General features: G+C 34.6%; 1 protein-coding gene across 1 annotated transcript in view; it reads right to left on the bottom strand.

Annotated features, from left to right (window-relative positions):
• Positions 1 to 2893: 2893 nt before the first annotated feature.
• Positions 2894 to 21277, bottom strand: part of SPTLC1 (serine palmitoyltransferase long chain base subunit 1) — a 35915-nt gene continuing 17531 nt past the window's right edge. Inside the window, exons 6-15 of the mRNA XM_041399621.1 lie at positions 18201 to 18333; positions 16437 to 16566; positions 14505 to 14594; positions 13699 to 13806; positions 11655 to 11750; positions 11273 to 11369; positions 9750 to 9804; positions 8049 to 8166; positions 7133 to 7206; positions 2894 to 6633 (exon numbers count right to left, since the gene is read on the bottom strand). Of these exons, the coding sequence (XP_041255555.1) occupies positions 6540 to 6633; positions 7133 to 7206; positions 8049 to 8166; positions 9750 to 9804; positions 11273 to 11369; positions 11655 to 11750; positions 13699 to 13806; positions 14505 to 14594; positions 16437 to 16566; positions 18201 to 18333 (995 nt within the window). The 3' untranslated portion in view covers positions 2894 to 6539. The remainder of the gene's footprint in view (positions 6634 to 7132; positions 7207 to 8048; positions 8167 to 9749; positions 9805 to 11272; positions 11370 to 11654; positions 11751 to 13698; positions 13807 to 14504; positions 14595 to 16436; positions 16567 to 18200; positions 18334 to 21277) is intronic.

The following is a 21277-nucleotide window of genomic DNA, read 5'->3' as shown; positions in this document are numbered from 1 at the left end:
AAACTCTATGGTTTCAAATTGGGAAAAATATTAAAATATTCTGTACCTAGAGATGATCATTGACCCCTTGAGTATTTGTTTCCACAGAGCTCAACTTACACGTAGCCTTCACCAGCACTATGCACCATGGAAACAGGTCACTGTATTTTCATCGGCATCATCAAATAAATCAAATTAATTTGCACAATCATATTAAAGCAAACACTCTCTACTTGGGTAATTTTCAAGCATCTAGCAATGCATTTAGTGTAGGTGTCTGTCCTGAAAAATGAAGGAAAAAAAGCAGGAAGATGACTGGAAAACAAAAATGCAGGAAATAGCAAAAGTATTTAAAAATAGCTTAAAGTATTTAAAAGTATTTAAAATTATTTTAGCTTAAACTATTTAAAAGTTCTAATATTTTTAAATCCTTAAACATTTTCAAATTCCTATTCTCAAAATAGCAATCAAGGTTAAGCAGTTTTTAAAGTTCAGCAGGTAATGTATTTTAAAATTTATTAAAAATTTTTAATAAGCAAATTTTAGTAAAAATATAGTGTCCAGTTCTTTTATCCATAAGGAAGTCAGGAGATTTATTCTTGCAAATGCTGATTACTGTTTAGTAACGGTTCTTTGTATATAGCCTGTCTTTGAAAATCTAAAGCTGGATAAAAAAATAGACCTATAGTATCTCACCAATAAAATATTAAATCAGAAATACCATGGATAGGAATTTCATTATCACTGAGAATTCCTTACTATCAGCTGCTTTAAAGGCCACTTAAATACTCCCATGTTTCAAGCCCAGAGGTTGCATACCAATGTAAATGAGTATTACTGCCTGTTTTGATCTGTAACTAAAGTGAATGTGAATCTATAACTAAAGTGAATGTGAATTCACTATTGACATTAAGGCAAATCTTAACTCAGTACAAGCACATACACAGAACTGAGGCCAGTTTATTAAAAAATATAATCCTGGACAAAGTTAAAACAAAAAAAAAATCATCTTTGATCTTTCAATTACCTGTTGAGAACAGCCATTTCTTTGCCTCATTATGTGAAAGAACAGAAAGAGTCCTAACCACTAAAAATTATGAGGAATTCAAAGTCACCACTCAGGTTATCAGGAAATGCTGGTGTTCCATTACCTTTTTCTATCCTCTCTGTCATCAGCCTAACTTGTACTTACTGTCATGCTCATGCACTCTCTCAACAGCTACTCTAACTTTGGTAGTCAACAGCAGGCTTCCTCCAACCAAAATCCAATTTTAATAAGACCAAGTGTGAACAGTTGTTTCCACTTCCTGTTCCAGAACATGAATCAGAATGAGAATTACAGTCACAGAACTACAGAATCCCAGAACAGGCCAAGCTGGAAGGCCTCAAAAGATCATCTGGTCCAACCTTTTGTGAGAAAGGAAGATGAAATTACCCAGCATCCTGTCCACCTACCTCTTGAAAATCTCATAATCCATGAGGAGGTGGTTTTCCAGTGATTGACCATTCTCCTCACCATAAAAAGTACATATCAGGTTCCATGTGACTCACCTTGAGAAACCAGGTCTACTGGTTGGTGGGGTCCATCTGTCAGACAAGAAGAAAAGCATCTTTCTTTGCTCATTAACTTGCCAAGTTGGTGAAGAGCTGCACCAGGGGAGGTTCAGGTTGGGTATCAGCAAGAATTTCCATGAAAAGGGTTGCCAAACATTGGAACAGACTGCTCAGGGAGGGGGCGGAGTCACCATCCCTGGAGGCATTAAAGAAATGACTAGACGTTGCTCTTAATGTCATGGTCTAGCTGACATGGCAGTGTTTGGTCAAAGGATGTACTTGATCTCAGAGGTCCTTTTCCAACCTTAATGATTCTATTATATTATATGAATATAATAATGTAATAATGCCCATGTAATCTGTGGATGCCCCATCCCTGGCACTGTTCAAGATCAAGATGGACAGGGGCTGGAGCAACCTGGTTTAGCAGAAGAGACCCCTGCTCATGGCAGTTGGTATTAAAATTATCTTCAAGGCCCCTTTCAACCCAACTCATTTTACGATTCTATTGCCCTTCCATTCTCCATGGAAGAGTGGCTTTTTATGAAGAGAGCTTCTGCCATCTTTGTAGACACTATGCAAGAACTGGAAAATTGTCCTCCAGTTTTTCTTTCTTCGCAGGGCATATTCTCCAGCCCTTTGGTCATCTTTATTGTCCTCCTTTGGACCTTCTCAATCTGTGCTAGTCCTCCTTGAATTGTGGATATCAGAACAGGAGCACAGTCTGACAAATGCTGATTACAGTGAGACAATCACTTATTTTTGGCCTACATAAAATGTAAGTCAAACAGTGGATTACATATTTCCAATTCTACTTAAGCAGTTCCTTTGACTCCAAAACTTACTGGTTTTTGCCAGCTCAGAATCCTCTCCTGGAAAATACAACTGCATTATACAAACAGCATACTGAGCTAAGTGGTAACACCTCTAATAGCAGAGGAAAATAGAGAAATCTTACCCATAAAATATGGTAGGCAAAATTGCAGTATTTTATTTTGTAACAGAGTCTCAAAGTTGGGGCATATGTGTTCTGAACTCAAGTTTGTTGATACACCAGAAATTCTATTCTGAGTCACAACAAAACTGTAACTGGTGCAGTGTCTAGCTTCCAATAGCGGTTTTCAGCAAGTGTGTGCTACCAAAGTATTAGAAATTGGACATGTAGAAAATGTCCTTCCCTGATAGGAACTCTTCAGCAGATTTAGTAGTTTATGTGACTACTACTATGCATATTTTGTAATTACCTAGTACACAATGGACAGGAAACCAAAATCTGGAAAATCTATCAACAGCAAGACAGGGTAAGCCTGTTACCTTATTACTATGAAAACTGCCAAAGAACATAAAAACACCAGAAGAAATATTATCCAGACATTTCCTTTTATTAAGACACTGAAACAGTTTAATGTACAAATGCTTTGTGTTAGTTGTAAATATCTCCTCTGCTTAAGCAGCATTTACAGCTCTGTACATTTACATGTGCACTTCTCTAGTCATCTTAAGATGCAAGACACTTTTGTGGTAGCAACTTCATAGATCAGTGAATGCCAGCACTGCACAACCCTGTTTAAAATAATAAAGTCCAGATGGAGTGACAGAAAGGAGACAGTACACCATTCTGTGCATTGACTGGGTTCATATTTCAAAAGTGAAAAAAAAAATAAAATCGAAGTTAGTCAGCCATACATTTCTTTCTTTCTTAATATGCTCCTTATGCATTTCACCTCCTATCCAAAAATAATGATTACTATAATAAACAGAAAAGGCATCTGTAGTTTTTCCTATTAAAACCATGAAACTAAATTATTTTTAAATATTCAAGGAAAATAAATCTCTTTGTTTAAAATATGAATACATATATCATGTAGACATGTTTCTTCAATATAAAATATTTTGAAAGTATAAATTCTTTCCAAATCATCCCAGTCCTCATACACAGTAAAAAATTGGTTTCATCAAGACAATTTCTATAAATGACCAACTTTTTACAGTAAAAATGTCCCTCCTTCTCAACTATCAGATATTAATAGTCAATTAAATAAAAATAAACAACATTTATTTTTCTTCACTATTTAAAATACTGGATTTATTATCCACTTAGCTGAAACTCTGTTCTAAGTATGTGGCAAAGTGAAATACATAAATTAAATTAAACAAAATTTATTTTCAAAAGATACTTTGAAGTTTGGGATAAGGTTCTTGTGTTTGATTCATCTCACAGTATCCTACTTAAGAGGTTTACACTGAGCTGCCGTTCTCATGCCCACATCTGAAGAAATGGATGGAAAAATACCAATTCATCCAAATGTAACTACAAAGCAACCAACACAGATTTGTTAATATATTTATCAGCCAAGAGTACTGGGCAGTTAAGCACCTTAACAGGCTTCTGATTTTTCAAATGTCAGAAGTTTAATCAGAATCACCTGCTGCCTCCCTAACCCCAATCAACATTTTCCCCCAGAGCCACCCATTTCTTCATCTGCTTGCCATCACAGAGACATTTATCAAAAAAGTCAAAATGAAGAGGAGCCAAATATGCTTAGACTGACCAGGGATATCACTCTCCACCAGTTACATCTCATAAGTGTCTTAATTTCTTACAGAGACCATGCATATAACCTGTCAGTAAAATACACATTACTAGAGCACTGTAGCTGCCATCAACCAAGGTATTCACTTTACTGTGATCTAAATGCTTCTTTCCTATATACTGGTAAACAATAAAAAGGACAAAGGCAGATTTACCAATGTTTTAGCGGTGGGTATGTGTTTGTCAAATTATCAGATGATGGCATCTCTTAGGAGCATTCCTGAACTTTTATCTCATCAGAACTACTTAGTCACAGATTTGAAATTGCTAGAAATCTCACTCTGCTTCTACCTTAGTTGTCATCCCCTCATTTAAAAGCAAAAATACCCAACACACCAAGAACAAAAATAACAACACAAATCCATGTATCTAAAAATTATTGCTAGTTCTCTAAGCACAAAAAAATTCCACCCCATTTGCAGACAACCTAAAACAAAATAAGAAAATTAAATATAGATTTTGCAACCTAGGATTTCAATGCCAATGGTTATTTGCTTACTTTCCCAGGCTTATCTTAACTCCAAAACTATTTAATATGCTGCACTGGAATCAAAGTACCTCATTTGTTCCAAATTTATACATCAAAGGCTTGACTTCACTGGAATTTGCAGGTTTAATTATCCAGCCAAAAATGGCTCAAAAGCTCAAAGTAGAGCCATAACATTTAGTTTCCATTTCTCGCAGCCTCTGAGGGTCTTCAAGATGACTATTCTGCACTTCAGTTCCACTCTGTAAAATGGGAGTCAGTCTCATTCTGCACATTTTTTTCTCTCCTGAATTGTTGGCTTCTCACTGGCTTTTACTCACAGTTAACAGAGAAAACATAAACGTTATTGAAATAGGGATTCTCTTTCACACTGGGATGAAGGTTTTACTACACATATTGCACAGATAATGCTTTGACTACTACAATTACAATTACAGAAGTGCCCCAACACAACGTCAGGTGTTCTGTCTGAATGTACACAGATGAAAAGTTTTGAAAGCCAGGGTAGAAACAGACTCTGTGAACTGGAGGCAGCATAGATTATGCTTACCTAATGTAGAATATTTAACAATATATGGTCGACCATGCTACAAATTCCAATTGTAAGTAAAAATCTGAACCAAACATGATTAACTTTATATTTAACAATGATGTTTCTCAAAAATAGTCCTGTAATCCTTGTTACTAGCAACCAAAAAGGCACACAAGTACAAAACAACTCAACACATATTAGGCAGAATACAAAAATTTCAGACAGGCGTTCTTAAAGCAAAATTGTGAAATAAAAATCTGTATTTTCTGTTTTATAAAAAGATACGTACTTCCTTACCAGTTTCCTGATTGCAATAAAGTGTCCATATATGTAATGTCCATCTGTGCTTTCTTAAAATCCGACGGGACAACTTCCAACCATTACCTTCAAGTTACTTGGGAATTTTATGTGCACAGATGGACTTGTGTTTCAGTAGTATTGTACCATCTAAATTCTTAGCAGCTATCTGTGAATCTTGCCTTCTAGGTATAGATGTTTACAGAAAAAACTAAGCACACATCATTTTTGTGCTTAAAAGTAGTTCAGCTAAGCTAGTATTTAGTTGCTGTTTCAAAACCTTGATTCATTTTCCATGTTGCCTATTACTACTCTTCAAGACTGGTACAAAGCTCCCTTATGTGAACATACTATACTGGAATTACATCAGTTTCACAATTCAGAGGTTTGAATTTAGATATTTTAAAGATAATAATATGAAAAACCTCACCCAAAATATCAAACATGCATATACTTACATATGGAATGCAAAAAATGAAATAGTATTTGATATGAATTTACTGTCTGGCCAGGCTTTCTTAAAACCTGGTTGCCAAAAATGGTTAGAGAAAGATACATAAACAAAAAGAATTGAAGGTCCTCCCTCCTATAATTCAATAATAAATTACATCATATAGCACAAAATTATATCTTAATGTGTTATCCTTTTGGTACTATTAGGAACAGTGTATTTTCATTTGCAAGGTGAGGAGGGATAATTCTTTGAAATTCTCACATTCTGAGAAAATGGAGAGAAAACAACACATTTTACATGGTTTGGGGTAAAACGGGATGTTTATACACATTTTTGAGAATGTTTAGGGGTTTGAGGAAATAAATTTGAAACTTTTTATACTAACTTATGAAAGAGTCAAGAAGTCAATAGTGATATCCCATTTTAAGTAATGCAAGTAAATGGTAGAGTTTGAACTGGAACAACACTGTGTCATTCACTAACTCCAAAACTCAGCATTCTTCCCCTCACTACATTTGTATCAGTCTAGAACAACTTTGTTAGTCGGTTTTCAGTGCCATCAGTGGAAGAATCTGGAAGTCACTATACAGTGTAAAACGCTTATCCTGATAATGTGGGGAAAGAGGAATCCAAAAACAGCAGTCTAATTCAACACAGACTGTGCAGCTTCCTTAAGAAGTGATGCAGCTTTGTCCAGTTCTTGTTCTGTTTGTTCCACTGTTATCACTACTCGAATACTAGAAAAAGAAAACCAGAACACAGAGAGTAAACTTCACTCCTAGCCTTCCACTTAGAATTGTATTGTACTAATTCCAACACAATAAGATCACCATCTGTAGGGAAATTATTATTAATTCAAATTCAACCAGGAACAAGACATATGACTAAAAAGATGTGATCAAACAACTTTTTGCCCCCGCTCTGCCACCCCACCATACACACTGCAGAAATCTCTTATCTTTTTTACCTACAGAGTAAGAGTAATTTTCCTCATGGATATGTGCCTGCTAACAGGCTACATGCTGATCCCCAAGATACAGGTAGTTTTGATACTGTTATTTTATGATACTAGTAACCTGTAACAGTCACTGAAAAGATACCTCAAAACTGGAGCCTCTCCCATTTTTCCAAGAAGCAACTATTCAATCCAGTCTACTGAATAGAACTCCATCGCTGTATGGAAAAGAGATGGCCACAGCAAAAAAAAATCAAGTAACATGTTAACTTTCTGCTAACCTGGGTGGAGGAAGACATTTTTCTTCTTTCTCCAGATAACGAGCCTGTGTTAATGCAATACCACTATTCATGCACTACAAATAAAGAAAATACAGCAAGTCAACCTGGGAATTTCTGACGGCATACCCTTTTCATCACCAAATACATATAATTAACTTCTATTAATCTGGTGTCAAGATAAATGCAAGTTGTTTCCCAAATGGAGGTGTTGAAGGTAGTGCAAAATCATCTCTTAATTTCAATACAGCTTTAACACATAAAATAGTTTAAGATGCAGTGCCTTTAGTTTTCACCTCCATGTAATAAGGGAAACATACCAGATTGATCAGGCATTTAAATAATATTTAAGCATATTTTCAAGGAACTTAACTTCAAAATTGCATTTTGCAGTGTAGTCTTGTTTACCTGCCACCTGATACATAATGATACAACCACCCTCACTTCTTCACATGGGACAAAAAGAGCCAATGTGTATTGAAGAAGGGAAAAATACTACATATAGAATATGAGATTGTTTACACATAGAAAAAGCAAATTCGTGGACTCAAAGAAGCAAAAGCTGACCTTAAATGGTTAAAATGCACCTCCAGAACACTCTTCTTACTAACATAAAAGTTGTCTAAGCAACAGTTTTATACAGATTTGAGCATTAAAATAGATAACAGGAAATAACTATTTCCTGAAGTAAATAGTCTAATATATATTTTTTAATCCAGAGCTACAGACCTAACTATAGGCAGCAAGAAATGGTTAGACAGTGATCTTCAATAAAGCCATATAATCAGCACAGAAACTAAGTTTCTTGCAGCATTCCTGCAAGATCTTTCAACAAGTTACCCAACAAGCCTCCCTACCCTTTCTTCATTATTAACATTCAAAGATAATGATATATTTTAATTACTATGGTGACACTTACATAATCCACAACTCTTTTCAGTAACTTCACATCATCTTCTCGAGATCCACAGCTCTCCTCTAACTGTAAGTGCAATGCTGGAGAAAAAGATTCTCCCACTACTTTTAAACCAGAAATCCTAAAACAAATAAAAAGCCTTTGATGTACACCCTACTTGAAGACATGCTGAAATTCTAGATAAGTGTTTTTCCTTTCTAGGTGGTGACAAAAGATGGATATTTCACTTTACTGATACTAATGCAGACAAAACATATGTGCATTTCAGCTTGCATTACATAAAGATAAGAAAGTTATCAAAAAAATGTTTTTCTAAGGAGTTTCAGTAAGTTTGTGTAACAAAACTTACTCATACTTTTGCAAAAAGGATTAATAATCCAGAAATACTTAAAGAGTCCTTATAAGATGTAAGAGAAAGGTCTGTTAGGCCTGTAATTTGCTGATAAAAACCCAGCTAGCTAGGTCACTTCACCTTTTTATCACTTAAGGGATAAGAAAGAACAAATGTTTTGCTGGGGGTTTTTCAAGATTTGTCAAGATTTATAGTTTTAAATTATTTCCTGTAGAAACTCTTTACCGTATTATCTGTCAGTCAGAAGGCTTTCTAAACTTATAGAACTATAATTGTTCCCTCATCTGCACATAGGAACAGTTGTTAACTGGGTTTCTAGAATTCGACTGAATGACTGACATTTGATTGTCATTGTCCTGACACATCACACACATTTAGGATTGAGTTATTCACCTCCAAAAATCTGCATTCAATATCCAAGCAAGACCTCTGGTCCCCAAAATTAACAGGTCACATAAATGCATATTACCTACCAGGTGTAATTTTGATTTCTGGACTTTGATAAGCTTGCCTAATACACATTTTAAGAAGATCAAGCTCATTTTATGGTAGTATCATTTCAAAGAAACTAATAATATAATAATCATGTGTTTGAGATTTGTGTGAGTGTTTTTAAAAGTTATTAATTTCTGTAATATGCAACACAAAACTCTTGAGGAAGAAGAATTGCAAAATACAATTGCACAATTACTGCACATTAAACTGCTGTTGAATATCACAGCAATTCCTGTATCTTTTTAGTATCAAGACCCGACAGATAAAAAAGCAGTTAGTCAGTATAGCCATCTTTTAAAACATCATAGTATTAGGAAATCTTAAATGTTATTTTTAAGATAAATTCTAGCCATTTCCTCTGTGCCTCCAGAACAATGGGTACTTTATTGTATTTTAACATTCAAGTCAAATATGTAGGAACACTATAGCATTCAAGGTGATTGAAAGGTGCATTGAGTTGTCTGAAAGAGTATTTGCTAAGCTTCATCCCAAATGCTTTTATTTATTTATTTTATTTTTAAAATGCCCATCAATACTTTGCGTCACTGAGAGCTATTACACTCTCCTAATGATTTTAATGTGTAAGAGATTGCAGCCTTCCTCAAAAGTCTTAAGGTATAATCTCATTTCAAAACCTGTATAGGATTTTAAAAACTTGGACTCTTATTAGTAGCGCAACAGGGAGAGTTGGGAAAGAATAATTTTTCTCCTTTAATACATACACAACTGAGTGTACATATCCCACTCTAAGCATCTGTAAAACCAGAAACTGATTTGGGCAAGAAGAGTTTCTTTAAAGTTCACATTATCAAGGCATAGCCAAATAAAAGCCAAAAAGCTCCAAACCCCACACTTACCCCTGTAAAGCTTTGTGAATCCGTTCACATTTAGCCCGGAGAGTCTGAAAAATGTCTATACACAAAAAACAACAGCAAAAAAACCAACACAAAAATCCCAAAACAGAAAAAAAAAGGGGCTTAGATTTCCTGTTTCTACTTTACATTTCTCTAAGATTTCAAATATAGCATTTAGAATCAAACTAAGATATGTATATCCAGAACTAATAAGTCTTTTTATTACTATTCTTAATGTTCCTGATTCCTATGTCTGCCAGGAAATGACAAGCTTTTAAGTCCTGACAAATGCACTACTTCCCTTTATCTCATTACTCCAGCTGCATATGGAGCTGCTGCTGTTCATGACCATATGGAAGGGATGACATAAACAGTTTGTAATGGGACTGAAATGGCAGGTCCAATTTACAAATATCCAGAAATACCTATTGCCGTGCAGACTCTGCTTGTTGAGCCTTTCCCCAATTCACTGCCATTCTTAAAGAGAAAACTGACTCCTGGATTTGCAAATTGTGGCTCTTTTCTTTGATGAAGGCTAACCCTCCACTACACCTAACAGTCCTTTAATTTACTCTTAATTTTTTCTTGATTCTATTTCACTTCATACAACTGATCATGGACTACCCAGTAATTTTTATTTATTTGTCACAAATTAAGTAGGTTTTCTCTGCAGATGTCCTCCAATCTGTTGATGCAAATGAAGGTTAAAACCAAATTCACACACATTTCACAATTTGGCCAATTTTGTCCTCATGTCCTCTCCAATTCCTTAAAAAAACTCAAAACCCAAAAAACTTCTTTCCCACTAGGTGTTCTAGTGGCAAGGATTTGGCACTGCAGTGGTCTGGCCTCAATTTCCGGTAAGCAAAAAGATTGGCCGGGTTGGATGGAGCCCCTGGTCTAGGTGTCCCTGCCAATGGCAAGGGCGTTGGAAGTAGATGATCTTTAAGGGCTTTTCTAGTTGACTCCCAGAGCAGAATCTTCTGTCTGTCAACTTCATAAAAATACCCTGTATCTGGTCCTGCAAGTCAAAGGCAGTTTGCACTCTGATCGTTCCTGAGATTCTCACCTGAATGCTTAACTAGAGAAGGAAAAAAACCCTAATTATATAGTGCACATGGAAAGGAGAGGGTTGCTCTGTCCTGAGGAAATACATTACCATTTGTTTCTATTTAACTTTCTCTTCCTTCATTTGTGCTGAAGGAATATGTTTTTAAGGAAGAGGCAAAGAGGGATACCACTGATTTAAACTGCAGAATGAAAATTTCTTATTTGCTTTTCAAAAACCATCTGTGTCCCTCTTAGCCTCAAATAACTCGCTTATTTTCAGCTAGAAGACAGAAAGGGTGGAAGATATAAAACAGAGTGGGAAATACCATTAAGAAAAAACATGCAGGTAAAATTAATTAGCAAAAGAATAAGAGGACACTAGAGTAATAAGGTGAGGAATCAAAGTAGGGAGAAGTACGAGTTATTAGTTTGGGGTGAAGAAAGACTGAAGGATAACATTTTCCTGAATTAAGTACCTGGATTATCCTCCATAATATTCAGAGCCTCAATAGCAGCAGCAGCTAACAAAGGAGGCAGGGAGGCAGAAAAGCAATAGCCTTGACCAGACAATCGCTATGGGAGAAAAGGAAAAAAAAAAATGATAATAATGTAGACAATGTTTTAAAAGATAATTCATGTACATATCAAAAACCTCTCCTCCACACCTACAGATACAAGTAAGGACTTAAAAGTAGGTCCCCAATTTATCTACAATATTTCATAGGAACCAGACAGTTTCTGTGTAGAATCAAATACAGCATAAACTTCTATATCATACGTGCAAATGAGTATTAATAATTAACTCTCACATGTAAGTAACTAATAGTGCCAGACTATTTATAAAGAGATCTGTCTTACCTGATGGTCAATAATAAAAGATCTTCCACAGCAAAATCCACCAATAGAAGCCAGTGAGTTTTCCATGTTTGCACTAATAAGATCTATATCATCAATCTGTCAGTTAAATTAACAAATTATTAAAAGATGTTTTTGATTACATCAAGACTACAATTTAATCCATTAAAGATGCATCTTGTTTCATATTACCATGAATACTAGAGAAGATCCACCAAACCATGACATCATAAAATGAAAGTACAACTGACATAAACATTTTAATCAATACAGAAAGGACATCTGAGAAACTGAGATTTATGGATCTGGAAATAAATTGCATATGATCTCTCTCTTCCAGGCACTGCAATGTGAAGAACACAGATAAAACAAATTATTTCGATGCTGGTGGCAATTCCACAATGCAGTCAGTGTGGCGGTGTCTTTTAAGAGTATAAGTAGCCCCACTGTAGTCATTAGGAGGTAGAATGTGATAAAAATTAAGCATAAATCTAATTAAAATAGTCTGAACATTAGAGACCCAATTGTGTTATTTCACTTGTTAGTTGCAAATATTTTCTTTTGCCAGGCTTCAAAAGATTTTGTCTGTAAATGAATTTAATGTAAAAGTCAATTAATTGGAAAGGATTTAACATAGCTAATTAGCTGCTATCAGCTAATCAGATAGCAGTTGGCATGTATCACAGTAACACTGTTTCCTTTTCTAAATTAAGTTTCTCTTTTCCATGTTTGGTATTAAATGAAAACAACAGGACAAAGCGGAAGACAGAATGAATTTTCTGAATTTGTTGTTTCACTTCCAAGCTGAATACAGACACTGTGAGAATGAAGTGAAACATGCTCCACACTCAAACACTGGCAAACAAAAAGCATTTCTTCCTTCCCCTCAGCATAGGAGACTGTAGTAGTAGGCAGCTGCAAGCATACCATTTTGGATTTCTAAAGTACTCCTCAGCTGTATGAACACCACGAAAAGTAGACCCCTGGAAAAATAGTTTGGCTGAATCTGCTGGCAAAGTACTATAATAACACCTTTGAAAGAATCATCAGAAGTTTTATCTTATTTTTACCCACTGGAGTAAAAAGGCAATAGAGCAAAATAGGATGGGTATATACTGCAAGGGTTTTTCTTATTTACTCCAAGACCTCAAATATTTCCGTGCCAGAGTGACACTTTTAAGTGTACGTAGCTGGAATACACAGTATTCATTATCTCATGGAGAGTCCAAAAAAAGGATAGAATTATGCATTGTAAAAATTCTTTTGTTATCTTCGTCACTAAAGATAAGTAAAACTATTTAAAGTAAGCACATGAAAGACTGCCAAGACCTGAAAGCTAAAAATACTATACTGCTAAAAATACTATATTTAAATATATACTTCCATAGCTAAAACTGAAAAGCAGGCTCTTTTGGTTTCTATTAAAAATAATCAAGTGGAGAAAAACCAAAATATGAGGTATTTGGTTTTTATTCTCAAATTTCTGCAAAACACCAAAGTGGTGTGAAAACCCAATTAAGAGTAACAGACACCCAAATGACACCAAAGCAGGAAACATTTCCAGAAAGCCCCATGCCAGTAGGACCCTGTGAAACCAGCACAGCTTCACTGAAGGGCCAAACTTGTTCCTTCCAAAGATGGGTTTTGGGAGCCAGGAGCCATAGATTCTGAGTCTTAAGACTATATCAGCCACTGATTTGTCATCACTTGGTTTCTTCTCCCACCATAACCTATCCTACAGATGTTTGAGTGTTTAATCATTAACTTAAACTAATATTTAAAAGCCTAGCCTTATGTCCCTCTTTCTCTACTTTCTGATTTTATTCTCTCTATTAACAGTGGCTGAAGGGTTTTTTTCCTTGTTTAGTATACAATAAATACTATATTTAAATATATATATATATATATATATATAAATTTTTTAAAACCCTATATTTAAATATTTACAGTACACTGCAAAAGTATCTGTTAAGGGCACAGGTATTAGGAAACGATTGCACAACTTGCTTCTGTACAAATCTCTCATTCACAACAAAAAAATACATACATTTATTCCAAAGTGCTCAGTAATTCCTCTCCCATGTTCTCCAAGGACTCCAAAGGAAAGGCTCTCCTCCAAAAATATTCTAACTTTGTATTTATACTTCAATTTAATCTAAAATAAAGGGAATTTTATAAAATACAAATCAGAATTTGGTGACAAAATGCATGGGGGAGATATGGTGAAGAAAGACAAGGACAGCATTCTGAATACTGCATATAAGTCAGTTCAAGAGTTCTGTTCTTTTATTAATACACTTTAAAAGCCTTCAACATTATTTCACCATGTAATACTAAAACAAATTTGCATAAATGTTCACTTATTAAAAGTCCTCTTTTTTTTAACAGGTTCTCAAGTACTTTCAAGACAATGCATTTTTACACAATTTCTTCCATCATCTACAAGAATAGAGCCAGCACAAAAAGCCATTTTATTCTGAACAGCAAATATTTTCCTTGAAGTAACTATTTGTGACATTTCTATGAAGGTTTCTTTGAAACTTTTTTTTTTTTTTTTTACATATAACCTAATTTAACTATCTGGTATCATACAGTGTAGCTGAAAACACAATATATTTTACAGGATAAAAATTAAGACCACAGCCAGACATTACTTTTAAGTCTCAATAGCTTCAGAATCCTAATCAGAAGTTTCAAAGGTTATGGTTTGGAATCACCATTTCATGAACATGTGAGAAAGCAGGAAGGTAAACAAAAAAAACTCACGCAGAACTTTTCTATGTAGGCAACACTACTATTTCATTAGCCACATTCTTTCATATGCGGTTCCAAAGGCAAACTAAAACCACTTACCAACTCTGGAAGAGGGCAAATGTCTCCTGTGTTCATATACAATCCTTCCACTACAATAAACCTTCGAGTTACACGGGCCTTGCGAGGATTCTTCAGGAAAGATATGTTTGCAGTTTATATTAATTATTACTAAACAAGCAAAGCTTTAAATATTTTTTTAATAGGGAAGATTTTTCTAAAGGAAATGGTCACTTTTTCAAATAAGCTGTTACTGTAGTTTAAACTTAGTATTTTTCATCTGTAACAAAAGTTGAAATTACTCACTGGACTACTTTTGTCTTTTATTTTATTTATTGTGTAATAATTTCAAAGCTTTTGACTTCTACACATGATTTAAGAGGCCTTGTTTTGCAACAAATCATAACCAATCCATTTGAACTTTATGAATAAAATTCAATCAATGTAACTACAGAAAAAATACTGCAAATCTTGGTCTCTATTACACTCATCATTATTCTAAGTATTTAGAAGAGTTTTCAACAACTGTTTTAAGCATCAGAATTCACAATGCAACACAAACTTCTTACAAATAGTGCCTTTGTAAAACACAATGCAAAAGTACTCATAACACTCATGTTAAAAAGTCCTTGTCTGACAATACAGACCATTAAAATATCCTTCACTTGTTCCTGCTAAATTTCAATTGGTATAATTTCAGCTTTGCTGTTTTAAAATGCCATTTCTCTGTTATTTACTTTGAACCTTATTGATATTTTCTGATCAAGGATATTTAGTCATACTTCTTTCATTTTTCAGTTCTTGTAAAAAGATTCAGAAATACCTATTTAACTTTTTTATGTGGTAGGTACCAAACTAGACACTGTAGGCTCTACAGGCTTTATGAACTCTAATGATATGACCCACCCTTTTCTAGTCAGTATGTCTTAGTTATACACACATGGTCTATATTAAGCCCATGCCTACCAATTATATGTTCACATGCAGCTAATTACAGTAAGAAACTTTAACCAAGTAGCTAACTCAAAGCACTCTGCTCTAACAAACCAAATGTGTTATATGAATTAGTCTGAAAACCACATCTAAAAACTCATGTACAGATTATCTGACAAAATGTATTTTCCATGAAGGTACATTAACTAGTATGTTATCTACAAATCTGGTATTAATCAGATCCGTTACTGATTTACACTGATGTTAAGCTGATTGACAGTTTATCTACTTTACTTTTTCTAGGTCTTATCACACAATCAGCTTTCTTTCAATTGTCTGTAACTTGCCAGCATTCTGTGAACAAACATGATACAATCATGATAGCTACTCAGTTAATTATTTTAAAACTCATTAATCAAGTTATCTGTACTTTCCGATCTTGATCTTAGTAACTGCTTTTGGACATCCTTTTGCATTACTAACAGAATGAGAAGCAAGCCATCAAACTGGCTCAAATTTTTCACAAGAGAGAACATCTTAAGAGTTTAACGCATGACAGGGGAAGACAGAGAAAAGATCAACCATATTGATTCTATAAAGAACTAGGTATTTTTGTGCTGATTTTACAGTGTGGCATTCAAAGTGATAGTTAACTTGCATGACCTATCAGGTAAATACAGTTACATAAATTGCTCAGAGATACAGAAAAAAAAGCTCTTTGATAGTTTTTAAAGAAGATTATCTCACATCATCCTGAACAGAACATTATCTCACATCTGCCTGTAAAGATATTCCCCTGCTAGTAACGCCTGTGAATTCAGTTCTAAGGGTTAAGAAGATAAATGCAAATAAATAAATAATTTTCTTTAAAAAAAATCTTAATTAAATAATTAAGATAAGCAACATTAACTGCACAACAGAGACTTAGGAAAACTAAGTAACTGCATTTAAGCACTGCATCCATTCAATTACACGACTCAGTAAAAAAATGTGGGGGAGGTGGCACAAAAGAGTACAAATATTTCTTCAAAGGAATGGTACCTTTTGATCTTCAGTCTCTTGCTCTTTCAACAGTCGTTCAAGGTCAGCCATATCATTATGCTTAAATAACTTGATGTTACTACGAGATGCTTGTAATCCCTTCTGAATAGCAAAGCAGGCCGCTTCATCTCTGTAAATATAACAAACCCTCCTAAGTTTGTTAAACACAGTGCAATTATTCAAAAAAAGCTGGCTATTATGACTTGTCTTTCTTTTGAGCAGGTATTTGTACTTAGATGTTTTAAAGCACTGTATATTTTATTGACATTCTGAAAAATAATTTCAAAGCGTCTCAATTTTATAAGAATTACAGACACTAAAAGCAAGCCAGCAAGTTTTTTTTTTTTTTTTTTTTTTTTTTTTTTTTTTTTTTTTTTTTAAATCTGCACTCATCCTTTTGTTTCTATGTGACAGAAGTTTGATCACAGCATTCCATGGTCCAGGAAGAATACCACAGTAATCAGTAATCATTCCAGGAACAACTCACTTCTTTCCTCTGGGACTTAGAAAAAAAGTGCAAAGAGGTGCCTGTAACATTTACTGTAGTCATCCAAATACTCAAAATGTCCATTTTAATATCCTTTGAGAAATAATATCTCCATATCCAAAGAACTATCCCCCATTTTTAAGTGCTGGAACAGCACATTTCCAACTATGCTGGGGTATGCAATTTCACAGCTGCTTAGGTGAATTAATCATGTATAAGTGGCAACTAAACCAAACCCACATATGCTAAACAGTATGAGATAACTAAATCCAGGGTACACTGGGATCCTTGAGGAGTGTGTACACAATCCTGGGCATTTGTCTCAAAAACACTGATCCAGAAGATAACGAAAGACAATCAAAAAACATTATTGAATTATGAAAGAACTTCTTTAAAGAGGTCAAATAGGCTGCAAGCCTTACACTTAGAAAAGAGAGCAGCAAAGAGAGATTTTGGCAGACAAATACAGAAGTACCACTGTGTTGTAATTTAACCACATCAGGTAGCTGAGCCCCACGTTGACACTCACTCCCTACTCCCAGGGAAAAATGCATGGGGAAAATCCCTGTCTAAAAATCAAACGCATCGACAGGAATTAGTAGGTATTATATTTGAAACAGGTATTTCTTCATATTTTTCATAAAATGTTCAAGTTAACCATTTGCATGTCATGGAAATACTGAGGATATTAAAGATCTAAGGTACTGAAAGAATCAGAAGACAAGAAAAATCCATCAACTCTTACTAAATCCAAACCCTCCTCTTTGGTGCAGTAAATTGAGTATTGTTACATTGTTTCTCCCAGCTATTGAATCTTCCCTAGACAAATCGTGACTGGCTATTCTTAGGTACCAGATACTGGGCCTGCCAAATCACTGATTTGCTTCTGCATAGCTATTCTTCTGTTATTTTAATATGTAACAATATTTATCCAACTACTCCATTGCAAATAGACATGAGGGGAACAACTCTCCTGGAAGAAAGGTGAAAAGCCAGCAGTAGACAGGAGAAAAGCAAGTATAACTGTATCATTTAAGAAGAAAATTAATTATTAGAATTACATTAGTATTTGAATGCACAAGTTATTTTGTTTTTTTGCAGCTGAGCGCTCATATCTGAGTTTTCACAATGAAAGCAGTAACTAATTTGTAATATTTGGCACAGAAAAAATATTTGAACTTTGTACTACAAAATGCACTACTTGATCAAAACCAGCAATATTTTAAAATGTTCAACAATATGTTTAGCAATCATTAAAATAAGAAAACAATACTTACACAAACACAATGTCCCCTCTTTTTGAATATGCAGGGATAGCACTGGCAATTGTTGCAAATCCATATGAGTATATAATAGCTTCCTCTGTCCTCATGAATTTTGCTAGGCGTTCTTCTAATTCTAAGTGCACATCTATTTGAGAAAAAAATCAAAAATATATTAGATAGCTAGCTTGCTTTCATATAAAAAAATCCATCATTGCTTTTAGAAATCATTTAATTGAAGCAAACAGAACATTTATTTGCAGGAATAGTATTAAAACAAGTAACTTCCCAAATCCCAGTTTCAACCAATCCAGCTCCACTTAAACTGACAAGATCCTGTTATTAACCACAAGTTTTGACAGACCTGAAAATATTTATACAACATGTTTCTCTTATGTTCTTACACCAAGGTTGTTAAAAGCTACTTGTGATTAGACCACAAATGATGCAGTGTTCACGGACTGCAAATAGAGAGCACAGTTACTACAATCAGAAAAAAATTATGTAATTTACAGCAATTAATGAGGTCCTGTTGGCAGAGCATCAGTCCATCCAATGATGATTCCCCTACATATATAGCTATTATTATAACAGAACACTGCTCTTGTCAGACTACAAGTCATAAACCATTTCCTGAACACACGCTAGCCCACTGAACAGGTCACACCTCCAAGCCAGAGATTATTCACCCTCAAGATATATTGACCCAATCAAACACACAGCATTTTCCAAACCAATTTGGCCAAAATGACCCATGTCAAAAATCAAAATACTAAAAATTGTGATTGGATTGTTCCTGCAGAAAGGTAACCACAACATTAAGTATTCTGCCTCAGCAAAATAACCTGTATAAAACGGTTATTTTGATTGTCTAACACTCTTGACACTATCTGCTTCTGCTAGCAACAGACAGATAATTATGCCTTTTGTCAACTGGAAATAAATAAGTTTAAAATGCAAATAGAGATCATTACTGTGTGATTTGAAAGACCACCAGTGGCCAAGTGTTAGCTGTTTGCAATTACTGGAAGTTCACTGAAACTAAAATCAAACAAAGCAACATCAGTTATATGTACAGATTCTTCCAATAGTCTGTTATGTCAGTGTTGCTCTTTCTGACCAGACACCAACAGAAAGGGTGCAGAAGGATACTGTATAAATACTAAACGTATCTAGCATAATCTTTCCCCAAAAGGACACAGCCATCTGATGTATTTATTAATTAAAGGAAAGGTTATTTATTCAAACAACAGCCTCCCAATCACAGCAAAGAGCAATTTCATCCATAGCATGCAAAATATAAATCCTCAACAATCCTTTCCTGATGTTTACCTGAGCATCAAAAAATAGACCAGAAAGAATTGGTTTTCCCACTGTTTTTAAATGAAAACAAGCAGTTAATCATTCATTATTTGAAACTTTTCTTTTGCACCCTATTATTTTGATCCAGCTTCACTAGATATACCAAGTGTTCAGGGATATCTAGAATAGCCTTTCCTCTCCAAAGACTTCAGAAGGGAGGATACTGATTGGAATTCTCATGTTCTTTCTGACTGAGATGGCAAATAATCCATTTTCAGAATATTTGTGTCTTTTTCTTGTGTCATTGCTACATGGACTTCAGAATCAATCAGGCTTCCAAACAGGTGGGATGACCTTTGATTTATTGGAAGAAAAGTTCAACAAAGATCTGCAATAACAAAATTTAAAAAAACATACTGGCCACATAGCATTTAAAACATGTAATATAAACAACATTTAGTCAAAAATGTTTCTTTTTGAAGTTTCATTAGTAGAGAATAAAAAATTAGGGGAAATAAGAACTGAACTACTATTTTTGAGTGGTCAGTTATTGATACCTAATGAAGAAAAATGTTTTGAGTGACACAATTTAACTGAAAAAGATGACAAGACCATCATTGTCCAAAATCAGAACTTGCATCCTTCTCACTGAGTCTTATTCAGGAACAACCACCATTACAATACGCAAGGTCTAGGTAAAAAACACTGGGCAAAATAAGTATTGTCAGGAAGGGCAGTTAACAAATATATTCAGGTTTGTGCTACAGAAAAAAGTTTTGTACGCCTAAGTAAATTTTGCCAAGGGCAAGAACACGCAAGTTCAAAATGACATGCATGTGGCATATCATTACATAAGGGCATGAATGCTTTGTTTAACCATGAGGTTGAAAAGTGCCAAGACAGTATTGAAGTTTCATTGCGATAAAATCCAAATACTATCTGACTCTCCTTTATTGCAATGATTTGCTTCTGGTTACTCCACTTAGATTAGCCTAGCTTAAATGAAACTGCAAACATCACCTGAAGTACATTTGCACAGAGGCAGACATCACTGAAACAGCTTTCTATGCGATTATGAAATGTTAATAAAAGTTAATATTGTTAACTTTTATGAAATGCCTGTTTAGTGCCTAGTATATGCTCACATGGAAATCAAAAAGAGAAAAAATGAAAATTATGGAGATAACACCCACAAATATTGAGGTATACAATATCATACAAATATTTCATGCTCATTATGGGATAAAGGCACAGACAGGGATACAAGGCAAAATAAAAAATGTCTTACAAGGGACTCACTAAATCTATTAATTACCTTCAAAGTGGCATAGATACGAAGAACCAAATCTCCATTCAAGGTAGATTATAACACAATATCTACATTTCAAATAGAGATCGCTAATACTGATATGAAATACCAGCTCTTAAGAGGGGATAAATCTGAGCAGTAACAATCAACAACCATCAGTTAAATTCCACACAGGAATGTAAGAGGAAGCCATGTATAGTTCCGCAGAGGACATGGCCCATTTACCAAAGTCCCAGCACATGAAAAATTGTGTGAAGGGTTCAAGGCACACAATGATGCAAAAAGTGTTTCTTCTAGATTCATAGATCATAGATTCATAATCCTGCCATACTTAAATGTTTAAAGTGAGGTGAAAATAGGAAGACAATTTCAGATTGAACAAGCAGAGTAGGAGTCTGTCTACCATTTAAAATGAAGCCTCCATTATTTTCTATGTAAAAGGTGATACCTGAAATTGGCGAGTATACTATCACTTCTTCTC

This window comes from Onychostruthus taczanowskii, unplaced genomic scaffold (genome assembly GCF_017590055.1).
Source record: "Onychostruthus taczanowskii isolate IOZ18803 unplaced genomic scaffold, ASM1759005v1 scaffold167, whole genome shotgun sequence".
NCBI lineage: Eukaryota > Metazoa > Chordata > Aves > Passeriformes > Passeridae > Onychostruthus > Onychostruthus taczanowskii.
The sequence above is the reverse complement of the archived record's forward strand: the minus strand, read 5'-3'. Positions and strand labels throughout refer to the sequence as shown.